At 37.5% G+C, this 24,360-nt stretch overlaps 1 protein-coding gene across 5 annotated transcripts in view; it reads left to right on the top strand.

Annotated features, from left to right (window-relative positions):
* LOC104614887 (alpha-actinin-2) overlaps positions 1–24,360 on the top strand; it is a 67,018-nt gene continuing 42,658 nt past the window's right edge. For 3 of the 5 annotated variants that reach the window (XM_010281937.1, XM_010281936.1, XM_010281933.1), the window contains exons 1-2: positions 302–406; positions 24,161–24,275. In XM_010281937.1, coding sequence (XP_010280239.1) covers positions 302–406; positions 24,161–24,275 — 220 coding nt within the window. Of the gene's footprint in view, positions 407–24,160; positions 24,276–24,360 lie in introns of all 5 variants that reach the window. The other 2 variants (XM_010281934.1, XM_010281935.1) reach the window with 2 other exon arrangements.

Raw genomic sequence — 24,360 nt, 5'->3', positions numbered from 1 at the left:
AGCAGAAGAGAGAGAGAGAGTGGGGGGAAAGGGAAGGAGGGCAGGAGAGAGAGGGAAAGAAGATCACCACAGGTCAGCACCCACCCACCTGGCAGTTTCAGCCTCTGCTCTCAGCAAGACTCGTCAATATTCACTCCCTGTCACCTTGCACAAAAAGAAAGAAACAAGACACTGCTACCTACAACCCATCAGCAAATAAACTAATCTTAAAAATATACATATATTTAAAAGTACTAGAAGCCACAGCAGCTGAAGCTGGTCCCTGGGTAGCATGAATAGCATGAACCAGATAGAAACAAATATGCAGTACACCTACAACTATGAAGAAGATGAGTACATGACCCAAGAAGAAGAATGGGACAGGGACCTGCTCCTGGACCCAGCATGGGAGAAACAGCAAAGGAAGGTCTGGAAATAAAGTCATGTGTGTTTGTATATGTGCTTCTGTGTGGAATGATGTCCTCTCTTATTGCCGTGCTGCATCTGGAATTACTAGGGCTGTGCTGTGAGGGGTTCTAATTTTGTGAGGGAATATCTTTTTATCATATAAAGCATATGTATTAGATATATTAGCTATGCCATATTTTGAGGATAAAGCATTCACTTTTTGGATCTATGTAAGATGAAACTAATTTATGAGAGTCAGGAGTTTCTTTTTATATTGCACTGGAAATACACTGTCAGTGTCTCTATGTATTAATTGTTGATAGAGATTTCAGTAATTTTTAACTTCACTTCCTGGATCTTCCTTTTGGAAAGCAGGCTGAACTGATGTGTGTGCCTGATTGCTTTTCAAAATCAGTAAATTGCAATTATAAACAGGGAGATGAATGAGATGGTTCAAAATTGGTGTGCAAAAAACGTTTGCAATATTTCTGAGAGCAGACTCTGAAATTTTGATCCTGCAAGTCAGCTCTTAGTAGAATTTAGTCTTAATTCTTACTGAATGATCTGACAAGGAAAATATTGCCTGGAAATATATCCAGGCTAGGTTTGGAAAACTGCATTTCATTATTATGTTCCCACATGCCAATTTACTGTCTGGGAAAAAACAAGTCTGTAAACTCCTTGGAATACACCATTGTACAGGAAATGCTGCTTGCCTTTCAGGTGTAAGAAAACTATTATGCTGGCAAGTACTGCCCGTGCAGTTTCTGAACATAGGCAGAGGTTATAATCCTATCAGCAGTCTTGTCAATGGTTTGGTACTTTAGTAATATTTGCAATATATAATTCCAGAACACTGAGTTTTAAGCAGCATATGGAAAAGAGAGACTTGAAATGTTGTAAAGGATTTGTTACTTCCTAATGTAAAAGGTGATGTTGAAGTCGCAGCTGAGATCTGGGATTAAAAGGTTATCTGCTGGTTACAAGAATGAAAAAAAAAAAAGGGTGGGGAGAGGGAGAGAGAGAAACAGCACTCTAGACAATAAGGTTGAATATGCTTTTTGCTATAGGTGAGCAGCTCACTTCAAGAACTTAAGGAGAAGTTGCCAACTTATATCTGATGACAGTCTGGCCCACTGTTACAGTCACAGCTTCTATAAAAGCTATACTATAAACATATAGCTATAAAAGTAAGAGCTGTTAGAATTGTTGGAGCCAACGGGTTTGCTTTTCCATCAAAATCGGTTGAGCCAATGTTCTCCTCTCAGGTTTTACTTATAACCTTCCTCCTTCTTTGTTTTTATTAATTTTCCTACATTCAAACCTGTTCAGATCCTGCTGTATGAGTATAGTGGGGGAAGTTCTGGGCTAGGTGAAAGTTCACTTTTCTTGATCTACCAGCTGCTGCAACTCCTAACCAACTATTAGGCTGTACTCATAGTTTGTTTTAATTTGACACACTTTAGATGGTGAACAGTTCTTTTATGTTTTATAATGAGAATGGGAATTATTTTAGTGCTTAAGTGCTTTAATGATTTGAAACTGCTCAGCCATAACAGGTCGTGGTTACATCTGATTGAGATTCAATTGTCTAGCATTTCAGCCAATGTTTTTTTCAAAATAAAGAAATAATGGACAGGTTACTGAATAGTCAGCACTCTAATGCAGTTTTCCTACAATGCAGGTAATGATAAAAAAGAAAGAGAATTTGAATTCTGTAGGCTTTCTTACATTTGCAGTAAATCTGTTGACTATTACAGAAGAGTAGGGAGTAGTTAGTATAAGACCCTGTAGCAAATTTTTTGTTTCCATTCCTCCAAACAGACAGCACTTCTGCAGAAAGTCAGGTTTCCACATTGAAAAATTAAAGCAGGCTCTGCTTTACTTCCATAGAGTAGAGAGATTGTGGCTTTGCTACTTTATGTTGCCAGTTCCCAGGGCTTATTTTTAATATTAATGTGATACCATATTTAAATAAAATTTTGGAGAGGGGATCCTCATTCTTTGTCTTGGAAAGGAGTCTGAATTTATTATTACATGAAAAATAAGTCCTCTCATGATAAAAGGCCTGACAAACTTCATAAAATTTCAAGGCTTCTTATCTTTTTCTAATTGGTGCTAAGACAGTTGCACAAAGTGCTATCTTTATTTCCTTATTTATTAGGAGAAGATTGCAGATACATGGGCACAGATCTTTGTTCAAACTAGTAATATAATATTGAAAAGTGATCTCAGTGGAGCCCTGACAGTTGGCAGCATATATTTTCTATTAGACAGTCTTGGAACAAACCAAAAATAAATGCCATTGTTTCTATTGTGGGCTGCCCTCTCCAGACTTGCCATTTCAGTGATATGCCTGGTATGAGATCTGTCAACAGATGCTGGTAACACATGATGACGTCCACAGGATTACAGTGGATGTGACGCCTAATTATAACCATGGTTCATAGAGTATTATGGTCTGCTGTAGTCCAGGTTCCTTGGTGGTTGCAGATGTCAGAATACATATGAAGTACACCATAGGAAAGGAGGCTGACTTTCTCCGAGCTCAGCTTTGTCTCTCTGAATGTGAACATCAAATTTAAATGCTTTGGATAGGGTCACATTTAGCCTGTGTCAAATCAAGAAATCAAGAAAATACAACAGTTTGACCATTTGCTGCAGTAGACACTATTGGTAAAAACTTAAACAGGATCATATGGTTGGAAATTTTAGGCAGTGACTTTAAAGAAAGACTAAATAACAAAAAAAATTTTTTTCTTGGATGGACAGGTGGTCATCAACAGGAACTAGAGAACTACAGGCCTTGGTGTCTTTTGAACAGGTAGATGGGAACCATGAGATTGGAAACTTTTGAAATCTGGAGCTTGACCCAGCACACTTCCACTGGCCATGTGTACTTAAACAGCAGTTGAAAGACCTATGAAAGTGGCCCCTTGTTTCTTCAGTACTACACAGAAGTCAAAAAGTATTGGCAATCAAAAAGTCTGGCCAGGGGGGTGGGATTCTCTTGTACACTCTGTTCTGTAACCTTTGGCAAGATCAGCTTACCTCAGATCTTGAGTTTCCCACTGGTAAAAAGAGGACAGCAGTGATATTTGTAACAGCTGATAGAAGTGGTTGGTTCTACGGTATGTCAGACCAGTAATTAGCTGTCTTTCAGTCCCTACCTTGCTGGACTGGAGTGGATGTAAAAATCATAGTAGCTCATAGCAGAGGACTTCAAAACCTGGTATCTCTTCTCTCAGTGATAAATTTATTTCTGAAGTTTCCCAAAAAAGTTCAACAAACTCCACAAACCTTTTAGTTTTCACTAGCCTGTATCTCAACATAACTAAAAGGAAATGCAGTGTCCCATACCTTAGGAAACCAACAACAACAATGCTACTCAAAATGCAAACGTATTGTTTGCAGCATGTTTGAACTGCCAACACTACTTAGTGAGCTGTATGTTAAACAGTGTTTTTTCTTATTTGTGACTTTTGCTATAAGTACTTTATTCTAGGAGTGTGCTTTTTTAAACTTTGACATGAAATGTGGTTTATTAGCTTTCCAAGGAAGTGTTAAACCTTCAGGATAGAGAGAAGATCTGAAGATTGTGAAGCAGGTATGATCCCTTTTTCAGGACAGTTATATTGTACTGTGAAGCACTAAACTGGCTCCACATATTTCATACATGTCTTCTCTCCAGTCATTCAGATGTGTCTCTGACGCTGCTGCACTAGCACGTGTAAGGAAAGAACTGGACACGTACTCCTTGCCTTACTGATATTATTATAAGTAAATGATCTTCTTCTAGCTTGCTGTATGGCCCTGATGCCATCGCTTTGTTAATGCGGAAGGGTTTTTTTAATGTAGGTGTCAATGCAATCTCTGACCTTTTTTTTTTTTTTTTTACACTGGTATAGAATAAACAAGAAGACTCAGAATATTTATTTACGTTGATATTGCGCTCTGTGAATGCAAATCTTCTTGATCACAGTCACTGAATGTTGTGCGTGAGTGAGGACTTTGGAAAATGTTCTATAGGAAAGAAGCTGTGTCTTTCCATTCTTCAGCAGTACATATCAGATTACATTTCAGTGTGACCTATAAGGATTTATCTGCATTACCTCCTTTGGCTAGTAATACTAGTCCTGTTGTCCTTGCAAATAAAAAAAATGCATTTGGAAGCCACATGTATGGCAAATTATTTGGAAGAAGCTACCAGGACTATGAATTACGGACAATATCCTTCTTTTTCTAGTGTTGTTGCAACTTCTTTAAGTCCAGCAGATCTCAGAGGTTCATTGCAACCTGGACAAGAAAGTGACCTTGTGTTCAGTCTGACTTCAGTGTCTATAAATAGAGTTACAGTCAGTGTCCCAGATTCCCTCTGAAGTTTGTGTGGTCTTCTATGGATGGAATCTAAATTGATTTCTTATCAGAAACCTCTTCCTGGAAGAAGTCTACTGGTGAGTTAGAAGACAGATGAAGTCGTGGAAGGAAGCAGCTTCATTCTTCAGCCAGGAAAAGGAGCAAAATAACCAAACCTGAATGAATGAAAAAGAAATGCAAGGCAGAAGAATGTTGGCCGGAGAGGCTGGATGCCACCAGCACAATTCAGTACTTTAGAACCACTCCTCTGGAGTTGAAAGCAGAGTGACAGTCACTGGAAAAATAATGTTCTATACTGAGTCCTACACTGCAATTCTCTGCCTCCCTTACCATAGGTGTCTTGGGAATTCTTATCTTGAAAGGTTGAAAAGCAGGATTTTCTATTACTACTAATAGTTAGAAAAGCAAACAATTGCACTTTTTAGTCTTCTTTTTTTCTAGTGTTCAGCCAGTACTGTGACTGTCTTCTGTAGAAGAACAATGTCTTGCCACATGATATATGCCACTATAGATGGAGAGCATGCTTTATGGTAACATGAAGTTTCAGCACTCCAAGGCCAAATGTTTCTCCTCCAGGTGCATCAAGAATTTTCTTTTCAAACAGTATATGCCAAAACCTCTGGTGTTAAGAACACACACATAAACCATCTCTTGCTTCCTTTTATGTCCTGGGTGCTCTTTAAGTGACCTTCTCAGTGGTAAGTTGTCCCATACAGGGTCTGGCTCAGAACTTGGTAGTCAATGGATGGACTTCATTTTTTTTCTGCCACAGCACGTCTTGATTTTTCAGCATATACTATAACTGTCCTAAATATTATACACTGATTCAACAGAAGGACATGGAGTTGCAGTTTCTCTAGTTCTATGAAGAGTTGGCATGATGGTAGAGGGACTCTGTATAGAAATATGGGATGTGTTTATGGCTTTTTCTGTACGATTGGCCTCTTGGAGATTAGTGCTTGTTAAAATAGTAACATGTTAAATTCCTCTTGCTGATGTTACTTGCATGGAATGGTGCTTGAGAGGAGCATGCTGAAAGGATAGTGGAACGATCATATTTTGTCAGTGTGCTTCATATTCTGTCTTGGAAGCTGTCAATAAGGTGTGCAGCTAAAGAGGGCCCTGAATACTGTGGTGACAGTATATGAAGGAAAACTCAAGGAAAGCTATTATGAAATTCTCCTAACTAGAAATGTTTATGGAGGTATTTTTTTCAAATGGGAAGGTTTTCTTTATCAATATTAAGTGCGAGAAATCAATATGTTACTCAATACTATATTTTCTATTTCAACTCAAATGGCCCTCTCAATGTTGACCCTTTACAGGTTCTGTATGCTTTTGTTAGTGTTGTAAAATGGGTAATTCTTACAGTCCCAATTCAGTTGTTAATTGCCACTCACCCCCAAATATCTGCCAGCAACAGAACTGTATGGTTATGAAAAGAAATTATAAGAACCATTTCATAATGGGAAGGAAATGCTACCTCCCACCTGCACTCACAGATACACACCACAGCCTCCCCTGAAATTTGTGTAGTAAAATGTCTGCAGATACACTGATCCAATTAGTAAGACAATAAGGATTGGAAGAAAGTATGGATCTAAGTGGGTTTCCATAAGCTGCAACCAAGGTGCTTAAGAGCTAGAGGAAAGCTGTGTGTTAAGTGGTGGACTTTGCTGTCATCTCTTGCGGGTGGGAGGTCTGCCACTGGAGGTCTCTCACTGGAGAGCTGGAGAGAGGCATGGGAGGTGTTTGCTTGGAAGAGCACTGAGGGTCTTCAGCCCTGAGACTGCAGTAAATAGGGAATCCACGCTCATACAGTTTGTAAACCTGTGCAAGCAAAAGCAGGGCTCAGGTATATTCTGTAAACTAATGAATCCTAGTAAGGAAATATCATGATGATGTCACCAATTTCCAAATCAAACTAACACAACTCTGCAAGCTGAACTTTGACTGCTTTTTGCCTATGGGGTAACGCAGTTCAAAATCTTCCACAAAGCTCTTCCATCGTCTTATAAGTAAGACAGAAGGGATTTCATCATTATGATGGAAAAATCGGATGCCAAATGCCTAACATAAATTTAATCACTGTTGCATAAATTCTGATACATTTAATGATGTTTAGTTTAGGTAGTAATTTCTGTATTGCACTGTAGAGTTCTAGTGAATTAATTTCAGTGGGACCAAGCATTAGGATTTTCTTTAGTTGTCAATGGTGAATACAATATAGATATTGGTAGTATTTTAGAAGTGGTACTGCAGAGCCTGCTTACAGAAGAATGCATTGTATTTGTATCTGGAATGCAGGTGGGCATGATGCAGGAAGAAGCACGTCAGTGGCATAGAATTAGATGGGAATTTGTGCTGCTTAGCTTTGTCCCAAGTCAGAAGACGTCCCTCCTATGTGTGATTTTATATCCTTGCAAGCAAACAAATATAAAAGTGCGTACACAGTTGGCAAAGTTGAGTTCTTTTGGATGGCTTTACTGCCAAGCATAATTTCTTCCAAGCCCTAATTGTTGAGATGAACAAAGTGTAACTGATGTTACTCCTCTACTGTGAGCAGTGAAAAGTTGCTGACTCTGAGTTATGGCTATGCATTCTTTACTCTGAGCTGATGCCAGAAGGAGAACGTATTCACATTGAGAATTCCATTTCCTCCTAAATTAGATTTCATTCCTAGTAGTTTGGGGTGATTTTCAAGTCTTCAGTGTTTGAAGAACATCATTTCATGAAATGCTGTGAAAAGGGCGTGTGACATTTGTTGTTATAATATCACTGGATTTGGTAGTGTTAAGTATGCCTTATGGTGAGAGACTTGATGCATAAAGCTGACCATAACTACACAGGTGCTATAGAGTGCTCTTTTTCTACCTGATAAAATTGGGCATGTATTTAAAGATAGAAATTACCTCTTTCCACATCATTTTACCAGCAAACACAATGTTATGATCACCATCTGTGACTGTTTCTGTACATATTCTGTAGTAGCTTTTCCTGCTGGCAGTAAAAGTAACTCTTCAATGCAGATCAAGATAACATGGTCGTAGTAATCCTCAAACTATTGGTGTGAAAGGATTACAGGGCGAGTGTTACTGCTCTGCAGGAACAGAGCATCTGCAGAGACAGAGGTAGAAGACTTTGAAATGCAGTGTTCTCTTTTTAGGAAGGTGTCCCACTTGAAATGGTAGCTTGTAGAAATACGCTTAATTCTTTAAAAGGCCTGTCCAGATGGAAGCAGAAGCTGAGAGTTGTCTGGCTAAGTTTAGATAGTTTCTATAGTTGGACCTTAAATTTCCATGTGTGCACATAGATGAGAAAATTAGTCCTGCATTTATGTCCTAAGTCCAAGAATGGGCACTGCTGCTCCTATGTCTGGTCCCAGTTTTCCCTGCTTTTGAGTTATAAGGACTATCACTTTGTCCATGTCTTCAGCTCCAAAACAGTGGTTGTAATACCTATGTGCTGGCTTTACAGGTGAAAGTGCTAAGTGTTTACTGTACTTGTGATGAGTAAGATTTTTCCATTTAATTCAAATGCTCCCTCCCAACTGCTCTTAACTGCCAGAATCCCTTCAACTTGAAATCTGATGCTTGTTCTTATTTTTCTTCAAAAACCTGTAAGCAAAATTAGCCCAGCCATCCATTACTTTGATAACTAGCAGAACCTAATTTAGAGTATGTGGCTTCTACTCTGAACTGTCCCCTAGAAAAGCCTTGCTCACCCCCACTACCATAGCAGGAGTCTGCAGAAAGTGACTACCCTAGTCTAAAATTAGCGTCTGTGATTATTCCTTAAGCGTCTAAGGAAACGATCATATTTTTTATAGGTGTTGAACACCCGGGCATTTCCACTGACGTCGGGAGGAACTTCTCTCTGTTTTGCACCTCTGAAAATCAGCCTGCTATTTTGGCACTCAAAGAAAGACTCAACCATCTAGCATTAAGTGATTTTTTTTTTTTTCTACTCCATTTTATGTTTAATCTTGGCACCAGTGTAGCTTTTCACTGCTGCAAGACTTAGGACATTGCACTCTTTAATATCAAGAAAAACTGGTACCCAGCTGCACTAAATAAAAATTAAAAAAATACATAAATGATTGTGTAGCTCTGGGGTATTGTTTAATCTAGAGGAGTTTCTTCAGGCTATGGAAAACCTCTGTGGTCTGAGTTTGTCTCCAGCTGTACCCTGGTGTGTAGTTCTACTATGCATTTTCTTCGGCAGAGCAGCTGACCACCTTTGACTCTACTCCTATCCATAATCTTCCAGTCCCCTTCATTTGCTGGTACAATGATGTTCTGCTATATACCAGATCATTGAAATAATTTGAAGCAACCCTTCCTGTTCTTACCATTTTTTAATCCTAAGTCATTTCAGTAATGTAGTTCGCAGTGCAGCCCCACAAGCAGCTATATCTGTGCATGTATATATTTTGTATAATGCACTTATCTATCTGGCATTAATATTAAAAGACAAACAAAACACCATACATGAGGCTGAAGTTTTCTTGCTTTCCTTTTGTTTATGGCCTTCATTTCCATGACCAAGCACAGGTCCCAACACGGCTTCTGTTAAGAATAGATATGCTATAAACAAAGAACTGTGTGTTTGGTAGAGCAGTTTGCTTATCACGAACACTGTACTGTCTATAAACGCAGATGTTTATGCTTTCAGCAGTTGCAGCCATCATTGTTTATTGTTTACTCATCTATTCTTAGCTAAGTGCAGGTTACTTAGTAAAATTTCGTATTCATATATAATCAAGCCATCTAAAGATCCTGAGTAATGTTTTGCTTTATATTCTGTTTTTAAAAAAAGCTCAGTAATTTAGGAAACTGAGTCTCACCAAAAATTATTTAGGAACTCTGGAATTTTTCTGAAAGTCTGCTGGCTTACAGGATATTTTAAATGTTTTAGAAAATGTTAGCCTATAGATAATGCCTCATAAAAAAAATTAGAGCTTAAAAAAATCAATCCAACATGCTTAAGTAGTCTCTTTAATAGCAGAAATTACCGAATTCTTAAAACACCAGATTCTTAAAACAAACACGAGATAAGAATTTCATTTTCTTTTTAATCATTAGTTACAGTAGTAAAGAAGTGAACATGCACGGATTATATGCTTTGCATACTGAGAAATACTGCATTGAGTAACCTGGCATATATACTACAGAGGAGCTTTTTGTTGCATAATTGGGAATTAATGCATGAGGTTTACCTTTCTTTATAATAATCTCAACTGAAACCTTAGTTTAGATTACAAGTGAAACTAGATTTGGTGATCTTCAAATGTACTACACAACAGAGTACAAAGACAACATTTACTGTGTAAATATCTTGGGGTCTGACTATTGACATACTTTTCCCACCATTTATTGGTGTCAGGGACTTAAAGATGTGTGTGTTGGTGCGTGTGGAATCAAAAAAGTTTTCAAAATCTCTTTCAGCTTTATCAATCAGAAGACATGCTTTTCTCATTATGGAAGTGTGTTAAAGAGTGTTGATAAATTGGATAGGGACATACTTTTATCGCACTCTGATTGACTGTATTGACCAATTTATAATGGATTTCCATACTCATCTGGCAATGTAGTATATAATTAGTGAATAAAGAGAGCATGGTGAAGAAAATCAACAGAGAAAGCAAGGGAAAGACATTTGGAAATCCAGTCAACTAAATCCTGGATTAGCCTACTTTAATTAATCCTTCTATTTCCAGAGGGTATACCTTTAGTTCCTTTCATACTATAATGTGTGAATGTTTCTTTCATCTTGCCCTAAATAGTATTTGACCATTTAAATATGTATCTGCTGAAACACAAATGTTAGCCAGCACTATCTGTGATAGTTCAGGATCTATTGAATATCTATATATCAGATCTATTGATCTATCTATAGATCAGTTTTTTTCTTGGGAAACCAGGTGGTGGAAGAAGGATCCGAGACTGGAAAGGAGAATAGGAGATATGATCTCACGATAAGAAGGTTCATTTGGCACTAACAGGGTAGTGGTAATGCATGTTTCTTGCTTAATATACTTGAGAGAAAGCCCCAGGCAGTATAAAGGGCATAGACTTTACCTTTAAAGCACATCTGCAGATTTGTCCCTTGCAGATCCGCCACAGTATTCGAGATCCTTTCTGGATTACCTAAACTTTGTTTTTCACTCTCCACAGGGAGAGGCAAATGTAACAGAGATTATGCTTTTGTTCTGTAATAGCGAAGAAGTGGCCAGTTGGAAAAGAATATAGAGGGAGAGAAAAACCAGAATATGTCTGGTTTCAAACCTTTTATTGCTGCTGAAACAGTTCCCTTCAAACCTGTTGGCATTTTTACTGTGAATCCTTTTCTGAAGGTGCCTTCTAGTTTATTGATACTCTTGTGAAGTAGAAATGCTAAGCATGGAAGGTGGTGCTCCAGAATTAACTCCTCCTGAGCCATGTAGAAATGAGTGAATTTCTTTTGACCCTGTAACAGTTCAATTTTTCATTGGATATTTTGGCCCCACGACATGCTAAATACCTTTTTCTATCCTTGTGTTTCTTAGTTTTTTGGTAGTTAGATCCAAAAAGTGTGCCTTAGATACTGCTCTTTGTCTAAGTAGTGCTTACAGTGAGACCTCCCAAATATCACTTTGCTTAAAAGTGATCCGGAAAGTACGAGAATGCAAATAGCTCACTGTTCCATTAATTGAGTATGCCTTCAAAAGTACCAGGAGTTGTCTTGATTTTGTTCACCCAAGATGTGCATCTAAAAACTTGTAGAGAGCAAAAGAGGGTGCATGAGAGAGAGCATGCATCAGTACATTGGAGTTTCTAACAGAAGTTACACACTTCATGCTCTGCAAGCTCTCTGTTTAGGTCCCTAGTGTCCTATCTGATTGGTTGGAGAGAGGGATCTTTTGGACAGCACTTGATGAGTTATGAATATATATTTTTATATAAACGCCATGATGCAGTCTTTATTACCTGGGTGCTAGAGTCCATTAAAGCTTTTATAAAAATGTATACAACATTTCTTTGCTGCACTCAACTTTGTGCAGTATAGTGGCAAATTTATTTTAATGCTCTGACAACTGGGCGTGAACTGATTTATATGTAGATACGGGCTTTAAAGTTTTGTGGTGTAAAGTGATCAGGAATGCTGTATAAGATATTAGTTACTGTAGCCATACTACTTCAGGTTGCAGTGTTGGAATTACTTGTTTTATTAGTGTAAATTCAAGCTCTGCAAAGTGCAGTATATTGCAGCAGAGAATATTTGGTTAGTATGCTCTAAAGTTAGGTTACCCTATTAGAGGAAAACACTGTTGTGCCATGCAAATAGTTGGCAGTCCTCAGAGGTTCAGTCTGGATGCTGTAGACTCCCAGTCATGCTGTGTGGGAGTACTCTGTCTCTATCAAAAAGGCACAGGTCCTGTGGGTGATGCTTCTCTATTTCTGCAGATTTCAGTAGGAGACATTTTAAAGGGCAAAATTTGACAGTGTTGCACGTAAAAAAATAAATCTATGATGACCTGTTAATTGTTAAATTTTTAAATGCCAGAAACAATATGGCCTTTTGAAAGAAATAACACGTCCATAAACTTTTCCATCAAGGGAAATACAAAATCAACATCTGAAAATAAAATGAAACAAAAGCCATTGACTAAAAATAGATTATTCAAAACATTGCATTTGTATTGTTCCATTAGTCCATTTTTTGTTCATTTTTTGTTTTGTTTTTAAAGTTTTACTCCCATTTAAGAACTGTGTTCTGAATATGCTTGACTCACAGATACTTTTTTCACCAATACTTGTTTTTTGAGGCTTGTGAAAGTAAAAGTTCTTTCACTTGCTACAGCATTTTAAATTTGCAAAACGTACATGAGGCTGTAAAATACTGCACAATCACTCAATTTTAAAGCAGAACAGAGCTCTTCTAATTCTACATTTAGAACTCTCAGTCCATGGGGCATATTTACTTTTCACCTCTATTGTGCGGTAAAGATTTTGGACAGATGTGTAAAGAGGTTTGACTACTTGATAGAAGTTGTATGAAAATCTGTGGAAGAGGACTCCAATGTTGAGTCTTTACTGTCTGGCTTTCCACTCTCACTAGAGAAAGCAATTTTATATGGGGGCTATTATAACTTGGAAATTTGTTAGTGATTGAGAACTTTACTTCACAGATTATACCATATGTTTACCATTCTGTAGTGCTAATCTTGTACCTTGAGTATTTTAATGCGTTGAATAATGGTATGTAATAAAAAAAATTCAGAGGTACAAATTCTGTTATAACAGGTATTAACATACCTGTTGTTTTACATAAAAGGCAAAAAGAGTAGAGTCATCAGAAGGGTAACTGTAAATTATATCATGCATATTGTTATTGAACTAGGAGGGAAGATGGAGAGGTAAGATCATTGCAAACAGCAAGGGATTGCTCCCCATTACTCCATCTAGCCACTCTATCCATTCATTCTAGAATGAATTATACAGGGCTGCTGGACAGCTGTCCAGAATTATACCAGACATTGCCATTTGGACAAAGGGTTCTCAAAGAGTATTGCCTGGATGCTGCTTGTGACCATCTGTTTTCAAGGATTTGTGCATATAATATGAATGAACCGACTGCAAAAATGGTCATTCACATCCAAGAGAAAGCTGACTTTCAAAACCCTAACCTTTGTCACTGCTTAGCAAGGTGGTGACAATATTAATTACAAGTCTTAGTATTGCAAAGCCATCTGAGTGGAATATTCTAACAGTTCCTACACCCCAACTCATGATGAAAGATAACCTTGTACTGAAGATGGACTTTTAATTTATTGGTTGGGAATGTGTGGCTGGGGGGAACCTTTCACTTTTAGGTCAGTGTTTTGAACCCAAGCCAGGTGAATAAGTGACAAGGTTGCTAACACATGCAGGCTGTTTGGTAATGTCTATGAGGTGAGTTGTACTCTCAGTTTAGCTCTCGGGGGGACAGGTGTCCCCATCACTTAAACCAACAGAAATGGCAGCTTCATTGCAGGTGCCCAAAACTGACCTTATTAGTTAGAGGTTGGGGCAGTGACTTTTCATCCTAGAGGTGAAAGCTAAAGCAATTTCTGTATGTGAAAATGTTTTCTCAGATTGCATCTGTGGGGTTATTCACAGTCATTGCTATTCTTAACAGTTCCCTGAGGGACTTCTTTCTCCATACCTAAGAGGCTGGCACATTTCATAGTCCACTAAGAGTTTAAGGAGGAAAGGATAACTAGCATGCAACTAGATTTACAGTAGTAGGTAACTGGTTTATGGTAAACAGCTAGCTTCAATTTTTTTAAATGTAGAATTAACTTTGGATGACTGAGAACAGGTGCTCAAGATGTTGGTAATTGTTATCTGTTGTTTTCTATCTGTTCACAGTAGGTTCTGGTTTTGATTAATTTTACAGTTCTTTATTTACAAGATATTTAGTTTTGTCAACTTTCTAATCTTTCTTGCTACTATTTCTTATTGGGCTTTTTTTAGGGTAGTGTTTGAGCACCTCAAAAGCAATGGTGAATTTTCCCCCACAGTAGTGCTGTGGGATATGGAGGGTTTATGATTCTCATTATCCTTGAATACAGAAGTGGGACACTTTACAGCACTCAGCTATGGCTAACATCTGCTCCTATTGCTGTTAAAAGGCTTATAGTCCCACATGAGGAACCATGGATCATAAAATTCTCAGCATTTAGGACAATGAAAACATTTTAAAAATTCCTGTCTTAAATGACTTAAAGGTTGTCACAGAGTTGGGGAGAAAACACAAGTGTCAGGATTTCTTGTACAGGATCATAGTACAGACATTGGGACATGTATGTACTCATAGAACAGATCACTGCATCCACTTTCATTTTAATTTGGTTTATGTTTAACTTTACATGAATGCTCTTCTGACTATTGACTTTGAATCTTCTTTCCCTCTATCCTGTTACATCTCTTCAGCTTTGTTTCTTTATTATTCTCTGTCCTCACACTTCTACTTTATTTTTCTCCAATATCCCTGACAAATCTCCAATATTATATATCTCTTTGCTAAGGAAGATTAGAGGGTCATATGAAAGTAGCAGAGGGCAATGAGGATCACCACAGAAAGAACACCCTGACGGAAACAAAATTAATAATTGTTGCATGGCAAGTGCCTGGATTCCTAAAGAAGTTGTCTTCTGCTGAATTACTTCTTATTTTGTAGTCTTTGGATAACATATATACCTAAGTTTTAGGGCTTCTCTACCACAGAATGTGGAAGGAAAGAGTCATCTTGTCTGTTCTCCCTTTTTCAAGGTTGCAGTGTAGATGTCAATTAGGATGGGAATCTTCCATGAACATCTCGGAGAATCTTTGAAAGCATTTAGTCCATTCCCCTACTTTTGGGCAGAAGTAAACATGATTGTGCTCTTCTAGACACATTTGTCCAGCTTGTTCTTGATGATCTCCAAGGATTCCACATTTACCCAGCCAATTTCTTCCAGTGCTTCACTGCTTCTGGTGTTAAAAATTAATCTAAACCTTTCTCATTGTTTAAGCTCATGACTATTTTAAGCTCTCTCTTCAGTGAACACAGAGAAGTGATTTATTCTCTTCTCTGTTGTGACTTCTTAAATGGTTGATACAAGTATCAGTCTCTTTTCAAACTTCTCATGGTTAAACTAGCCCAATGGTTCTATATTTTTCATAGATGAAATTTTCTAGATTTTTACTATTTTCATGGCTCTTTCATGGTCCATATTCTTATTGAATTTTGTGCCCAAAAGAGGGATAGTATTACAGCTAATCCCTTTCCAGCACTGAGGAGATTGGAAGAAATACTTCAGATATTGCTACACCATTCTTCTGCTTAGACATTCCAATATTGTATTTGCCTTTTATAACAGCACGACATTTTTGAATCAGGTTAGGTCGTGATCCATTTTTATCCCCAGATCCTGTGCTTCAGTGCTAGTGCCCTGCCAGTAGTTCTCTATCCTGTGTTTTTGCAGTTATTTATTACTGGCGGAGGACAGTACTTCAGGCTTCTTGCTAATCTGCATCCAGCTTTCTTCAAGTCATTTCACTGATTTGTCAAGATTAGTTTGAATTGTAGCTTGTTCATGAAACATGCCTACAGACCCATCATTTTGCTGTCATATTCAAATGTTACAAGCATACACTCTATTTTAACATCTAAATGAGTAAGTAAAGTGTAGTATAGGAAATGGTTCAGGGCAGATTGCTACAGAAGTATACTTAATAATTTCTTCTGCTTAATAGCAAACCTTTTCTCACCATTGGTAGGACTAAACTCTATGACTGCGGAAGTTGATGCTAATTGCCTAGTGAAGTTTCCCACTTCTATGTAAATAAAATATGCCAAACCTTTTATCACCTGTAAGACTGTGTTTCTCCCTTTAGTATTAAGTTTACCACATGTGGTTGCTCTGGTCTGCTTAGTGATAGAAGTGTGTTTAAAAATATTCAGAATTAAAAGAACACACCAGAAGTAGAGAGTAGGGTTTTTTTCCTGACAGTTCCTTTGTCTTTCTAATTCCTTCACCTTGATAAATTGAGTAGGTTGCAGTTATATTGTAAAGATAAGAATGGGAAAAGATATCTTGCAGTTTTTATAATGCAAGATAAAACCATGCCCATGCTTTTACTAAAGATTTTGACTGGATTCTTGCCTCTTTTATTTCTGTGTTATTTTTCTGAGCAGGGTTCTCTTATTTAAGTGATTCTTGAAATTCCACAAATGAAAAGTAGATTTAGACCAGAATTGACCTACAGATCCTGAACACTTTTTAGTTTCAAATGGGATTTTAAACATTGCTTGTGCTCCTAAAATATCAACGTCTCAGATTGAAAATACATTTAAAACAGGCAGAATTATTTCAAACTGATAAATATATACAAGCAGATACCCTATGTCACTGCATGTATTTTGAGAAGTTACACATTTGGATCATATAGATGCCTGCTGCTGTAAAACTTTCATAAATGAGAAGTGTCATCAACAGTAATGAAAAAGGAAGGACCTTCCTTCAGGGAATAGAGCTGTTGTAGCATCATACTGATGGTCCATCAATGTCCTGAGTTGTCTGAAGACTTACCTAAAATTTCATGCTTAAGACTGATGCTTCTCTCACATGTAAAGATGGACTTATGTGCCTGAAAACTTCTCTGTCTTTTCCAGCTATCTCAGGCGATCCAATAAAGATACTATCTGCCTGTTCCTAATAAACCTTGCAATATTTTAACTATTTTACCCCCTCCAAAGACCTTGTGAAACCTCTTAACTTCCTTGCTTTCCTTCCTGTTCTTCCCTTAAGAAAAAATGGCTGAGGTGAGGACAGTGCATGCAGTGACCCATACTGAATTTCCCATACATCTTGCTGCCTCCTGAGCTTTCTTTCATTTTAGACCAATTGGACAACATAAACTTTCTCTGTTGTCTCCTCTGAAAGAAACAACTAATGCCACTCGCTTTGTAACAACAGGCTCAGTGATTTTCTTGACATTTCTTGGGGTTCAGCCTTGCCAAATTATTCATGAAGGGATATTTACATGCTCTGGGATTTTTTTGTTAATAGTGAGCACTGTAAAACAGATGTGCAATCATTCAGTGCTGGAAGGGGGTTGCATGTTTTACGGAAACCCTAGACTCACACAGGATTAGACCACCTGCTTTGTAAGGACTGAGTTCTCCCCAAGCTCTTCCATGCAAGCAAAATGCAGACTGGTAGCAAGACATGTGCAATGTCCTGTGTGATGAATGCATCCCTTTGATGGCGTCTCCTGTGAGGGATAAAACTAAGGAACTGGGGTGAAGTTCCCTTAGTTACTAGAGCAGATCTGTTGACAGTGCAGAGTATGCTAGCATATCATCTCTGGCACCATCTGTTCAGCTATATAGATGGATGTGCTGGAGTAGGGAGGGCTTTCCCCAACTTTGGATATTTGGGGACCTTGTGATGGAGCTTCTAATAACTTCCTTTGTGAGACGGTTCTATGCTATCCTTTCCGTCATTCCCAGGAATTTGGCTTTGACATACCGCCTGTGATTTGAGGGTTTCCTTTTAATGACCTTTTGGAACATTTCCCTTACCTTAGCCTTCATGGCGTCCTTCACTGTGCTTTCACTGTGCTTCATCTGATTTGTTGCTGTGCTCTGGTGTGTTTAGTGTTAAAATCCCACTTAGCCTACCAAGTGTTCTAGCATTATGGAGCTGTACTGATGAACCACCTCTCTTGTTAGTTACTCTAGTTATTTTAGTAACATGTACCAATGCATTTAGACTTCCACCGCAAGGGGAAATAAGAGCAGGGAAACAGTTAATAATAATTCAAACCAAAAAGTAGGATGTAAGGTTTTATTTATTTTCAGTGCACAAAAATATACTCATGCACCTAATATACTAAAAGTATAGCTGATCCAGATGTTCTACGAACATCTATAAGATGCCATTTGTAGTCATTCGTTCACATCAAGCTAGTTTAAAAAAGCTATGCAATTTTCTGCTTTTTGCACCTTCATGCCCCTTCTTCTGGGAGCAGAATTAAATAGTTAAGAGAATGAGGGCCAGTGCAGACTATATCCCAAGCCCAGAGAAAAACCCTGATCCTGCAGTCATTAGAACAGTGTGTGGACACAGGAGCTAGGAGATCATGTTTCAGGTTCACAACTTGTATTTTAAAACACGGATAACAGACAGATGGGCAATTCTTCAAGGGGAAACCTCAGTCTGGCCTAATGGGAATGTTCTGGCAGAGCTCTTTCTGTAACACCCTCGCCATGTGCTCAGAGCCCAGTAATGTTCCGTATAACTACAGAGTGAATCACTGCATCCCATTTAGCCTAGAAGTAATGAAGATCCTCAGCTAGCACAAGCAGAGAGGAAAAACACTTTAGAGGAAGGGCTGTAAAGCAGAGTTTTAAGAAAGAACCCTATCAGACTGAGATAATTAGGGATAACACATGTGTATATAAACAAATGTGTTCAATGTTAATATTTGAAGTTAATTTTCTTCAAGTGTGTTCTGCTCTGGGTGTTAGAATTTAAGATCCACTTAAAATGAATTGTGCTTCTGCTTTACTTAACAGACACAGAAAGTATTAAGTTTCCTATTAATGCAATGATTTTCATAACTTTCATAGGTTAAAATTGGATTTTGTCTATATTTTCTTCTGTAAATGTTACAGAATGGCTGGAAACACAAAAAACAAATGGGTCAGTAGCCTTTCTGGTAGGGGGACAGACAAGCAGACACATGCCTGTTAAAAACAATATTAGTTTTTAAAACTTGTAAATATTATAGCAGAAAGAAATTTATTTGAATTGGAGACAGTGAAAGGCAGTGTTAACTTTTGTTATGAGATATATGTACTAAATAGGACATGGGTCTCCAATCCTTTATTGGGCTGGATCTACTTCTCAGTTTCAATTATGAGTGCAAGTGAATAAATCTTCCTGAACTTGTGGACTGCATCCCCTGTACATGTGCCCATGCAAGCTACACTGCTGTTTGATTTTTGTATCAAATGATTTTTGTACATTTTTGATTCACTGTCAGTACCAAACTAGAAATTTACCCTGTATCTTCAGCAGGTGCAATAAGTTGATTTGTGACCCACTGATGGGTAACAGTATCGGAGAGGTTGGTAACTGGTGCTTTCTAAATTCTCTTTATCCCTATTATCATATTCACATATGAAACTTGCTATTATTGCTTCTTGTTTTCTGGCTTTGGAGCACTATCAAAAGTAAATTATCATTGTGCCCACATAAAAGGCACGTGTGGGCTTTCTCAGGAGTGTAGGACAATTCAGCTCTCAGAGATACCACTTTTTCCATCAAAGCATGTCCTTCATTGTGCATGTGTAAGAATATTTGCACCACAGAGCAAGCATACCCTATTACTTTTTGGCATTAACTGCAGTTGATTGATAGTTAATTAGAGATATCTCCTTCTTCTACCCCTTGATTGCAATTCTACTTGTCCAGGGCTTGTAAAATTAAGTGGCCTGTGTAAATTACCAGGTAAGGTTTTTTTTTCCTCAGGTGCACACTTTGCTATCACAGATCTATGAATCCAAATTATGGAGGATATGGTATTGGCAGTCTTCACAGTGAGGCTAAGTGGGCATAGAACATAAACTGTCCTCCCCTTTTCTATAGTTAGCTTTTCCAAAATAGACCTGTGACAGCAGTATATAATTAATAGTGCATTAAGAGAACATTTACCTGCAGGACTGCAAATTGTTTGGCTTCCTGCCCTGCATCCCCTCTTCTGTGGTCTCTCATCTAAGAATATCAGCAAAGTTTCTTTTGTAGTAATAACTTCAGAATGGAGAATTTTTCTTTTTCTTTTTTTTTTTTTTTTTTTTAATTTGCAGAGCCACCTATGGTAAATAAATTCTAAAAAGAAATGTCTAGCTTTCTAGGCACTTATTTGTATCCCTCCTGTTATTCAGCTTGGTGCCTTCAGTCCTGCCTTGTTTCTCTGGGCAATCTGATACTCTGAAATGTGCTGTACAGCTCAGCAGAAAAAGGAATTTGCTTTGTCTAAGTCATTTAATACCTTTTAAATCCCAGTGGATTACAAATTTGCAGGGTACTATATGCTGTCTGTATCTTGATCTCCAGGACTTAAACGTGCTTTGAATTGTTTCTTAATAACTATGAATAGAACTGTTAGTTAAAGCCAAAGCAGTGAGAACGAGTGGTATCACACTAAGAATAGAAGGACAGGGGTTAAATAAAATGTGGATTGTGGAAAGTGATAGAATTTGCAAATGAAGTTTTGCAGTAGCTTTAATACAGTCACTTATGAGTTGCATCACTGAAACATAGTAAACACTTCTTTAAGTAGCATTCCTATAACAATGTTTAGTCCTAGGAAAATAAGCTAATTTGGAAGTCACCAAGCTATGAAGCCACATGCCGAGAGTCTGCTGTAACGTCTACTGCAGAGACGCTTTTCTTGAGGCACAGGACAACGATCGTAAGGGGGATAGCACCATTTCGTAACCTGGTGCACTAGTAAAACAGAAAGCTCTGAGAAGCTGTAGTCTAGATGAAAGATCTAAATCTCTTATTCTAGACATAGAAGCTAATCTAAACTATCTAGATACAGATAGTCCAAATAAAGAATCCACTCACAGTAGAGTGTTTTAGCAGCACTTAATTTATCTCATGAATGGAGGCTTTGTAGGTAACTCCCAAGTTTATCCTTCAGAATGCTACAATGTCGAAGACAAACCCGAATACTGCTGGAAAGAATCTTAAATAATCTACAGATGTAAAAAGGCAGCCCATAAAACAAGTGACTGTCATAAGACTAGTTATTGAAAACAGCTTGACTCAGCGGTAGTAACATCTTTTCTTTTTTATATCATGGCAAGATCAGCTGCTTAATGTCTTTATAAAATGAACAAGATGGAGAAGGAGTGAAAGTGTGCAGATCAGGAGGGAAGACATGTTATCTAGTGATTAGAGGACAGCACTGAGAGTTGGAACACGCAGTACATGTTTTTAATTTTTCTGACAAGATTCAGTGATCTGCCCCTCAGTTTGTCTCTCAGCAAATTCAGTGCTGTAAAAATGTCCCTTTTCAAGAGAAACTATTTAAATTATTTGAAAACTTTGGGATCTTCGGATAAAATTTGCTTTGTGTCTATCAGTGCAGCATCCAGTAAGCTGAATTAGCTGTTGTAGAGGCGAAGTAGAGGAGCACAGTGAGATCAGAGGTGCACAAGTTTCTAATTTGCTTTTATATATATTTTTATATATGCATATATGAGCTTAGAAGTGCCAGGTTCCATTTCTTCTTAAGAATCTAAGTGGGAAGTAGCTTTCTTCACAGGAGGAATCAGATTTGTATTTTAAGACTGCTCAACTGGTGGGGTCGTTGCTGTTAAACTCTTAATTGAATGAAAAAATGGGGAGCTCTCGTTGGTGAACTCAGAATGTTCACCATAAATGACAAAAAAAGAGATGGAAATGGCTGAGTTTTTTCTCCAAATTCCTCTTTGAGTTTAGCATGGTGTGCTTGGAACAATTCTACAAACTGCAATAGCATCTGCAGAAAAGCACATGTCCATCACTTAAGCTTAATTCATGAAAGGCTTAATCATTTACTGATTCAGCTTTCTAATATTTATTGCCAAATTGCCATGCAAGGTTCATGTGCACTTACCCTTGAGTGCTTTCAGCTGTTTTTTCTATTACCATAACATTGTTTCTTCCAAGAATGTGTTATAATTTTTAGTATTTGCAAATGACTTAATGTGGTGTTAAGCCTTTTTAGATACTAATCACTAGAACACGGTACTGCTTGAGGCAGATAAATTAGTCTTGTAAACTAAATCCTAACTCTATAATGATCCAAACCAAATACCATCTTAAGACTCCATTATGTTGAGTCCTGAGGGTAGTGGTGCCTAGTAACTCTGTTGTGGTGCTTGACACACTCTGGTTTCACTGTCCCATGAACTCAGTAAAGCTAGTTACCTTAAAATGAGGAATGTTTTACCTTCTTGAATGACTGCTTTTTGAGCTAACATCTTTTTGTTAAAATAGATCTATTTGCAGAGATGCTTCAGCTGCATCCACACTTATTTCCATCTGCATGCAGATTGACTTTCTTATGCCTCTACCTGCAACTTATCCTCTGCAAGTCAACAGGACTCCTGTCCAGAACCACTTCCAATACTGTCTTATCCCTCCTCCTTTGTCTGGGTATCTAAAATTAGGGATTTCACTGCACAGCTCCCCATAGTACTTCTGGCTTCTTCCTTTCAATTGGAAAGGAGACGTTGATAAAACTGAAGTTTAGCAAGCTACTCCTTGTCACTGTGGCAGTCCTGAGAAAAGAGCACAGCAAGCTTCACATAAATTGAGTCAAACCCAACAACAATAAAAATGTTATTCCTTAACAGAAAGTTGCATTTTTAAGAATAGACCATTTTTGAAAATTCAGTCCATATCTTCTTACAGTATGAAATCTGTCTAGAATTTACAAGATTCCATTCCAGGGAAAGTTTTTGCCTTCATATACTGGCCTTTCTTATCCTGCTTCTGAGAGAGCATATATTAAATAGCCTAAAAAAACAAGCAAGGAAAAAGAAGGCCAAAGGAAATTTCATATTGACAATGGAGATTTAGGATACATTTTATTTTTAAACTGTTTACATTAAATGTTTTTAAAACTATGGTAATTTGAAATAGCAAAAGAAAGGGAATTCCAAATATCTGACAATTTTAAATAACTGAAGTCTAACTTACCAAAATATATGACCTTGTTATATACCTAAAGTTAAATACCCAGTGCAATACCTAGTAAATACAAACCTGCTTTATATATCTTAACAGACACTGAAAAGTAAGGAGAATTTGTCAGAAGGCTGAGAAGTAATGGATATTTGAAAACAGACTAATTTTAACTATTCAGTTTTATAGTATCTCATGTTTTGATTTCTTTCATACAAAAGGTAATGTGTATATGACCTATGTAGATCGATGGTGTTCTTTTCATCTCTGCAAGTAAAAGCAGACTTAGTTATTCTCCATGGAGAGAGAAATGCTCATGGTTGCTTTGTGACCATTTTTACACTGCAGACTTAAGTATCTGCATTTGTGTGTTTCCTGAAGTTGTGATAGTTTTCTGAAAATTATATAATACAGTTTAAAAATAAAACCCTTAGTAAGGAAGACCATGTATATGCAGAGTCTGAATGTGAAACTTATGCAAAAATTTGTAAACTTTCAAAATCCATTCTAATTATCCATGTTTTCAAAAGGTATTCGGTTTCTCACTGTAGTTACAAGTAGGAGCAGATGCAATTTTGCTGGTATTCTTGCTGTGTAGTCTCTCTTCAGTTACTTAATCCTGAAGAGTGTTCTCACAACTTCCTGCCTGTGAGAAATGCATGTTACTTGTCCCTGGCATGGATAATCTGTATAAGAACTGTTTATCATGGCATAAATTTAGGTAGTAGAAGTTTTTACTTCTGTGCTTGTGCTTCTTGCAAGAAGATATGAATCTTACTTTTCAGGAATAATGTGTAACAGATAAGTCCCAACATGAAATTACATGCTCTTAAAATGTTGAATGTAGTAAAAACTATTAGACAAATTCAGCTTTTATGTGTAGATCTTTTTTTGGGATGCATTTACAAGCATAATCTAGCACAATATTGCTTCTAATAAAGCAATTCTTTGCATCTTCATGAATATCTGGGATAAGAATTTTGAACTCAGCACCATGTATAAAATGAATGGGAGTTGGACATCCAAATTTCTAATGCAGTAGTGAAAATCTCAGGTGCAGTGTTTACTCAGATGGCTTAGCAGCTTTTTTGGAAAATGCCTTGTTGATAAGTATTATTATTTTTTTAATTACTATTACAGACGTTTACAGCCTGGTGCAATTCTCACCTCAGGAAAGCAGGCACGCAGATTGAGAACATTGAGGAGGACTTCAGAAACGGCCTCAAACTGATGCTTCTCTTGGAAGTTATCTCAGGTTGGTTAAAATCAAATTTACTATGTATTTACAGCATGCTAGCTGGAACACTCGTAAAAGAACAAAAATTGTAAACAATTCAGAA

The sequence above is a fragment of the Phaethon lepturus genome, unplaced genomic scaffold (genome assembly GCF_000687285.1).
Source record: "Phaethon lepturus isolate BGI_N335 unplaced genomic scaffold, ASM68728v1 Scaffold17732, whole genome shotgun sequence".
In the NCBI taxonomy this organism is placed as follows: Eukaryota; Metazoa; Chordata; class Aves; order Phaethontiformes; family Phaethontidae; genus Phaethon; species Phaethon lepturus.
Note: the sequence above shows the minus strand (reverse complement) of the source record. Positions and strands in the feature narration are given on the sequence as shown.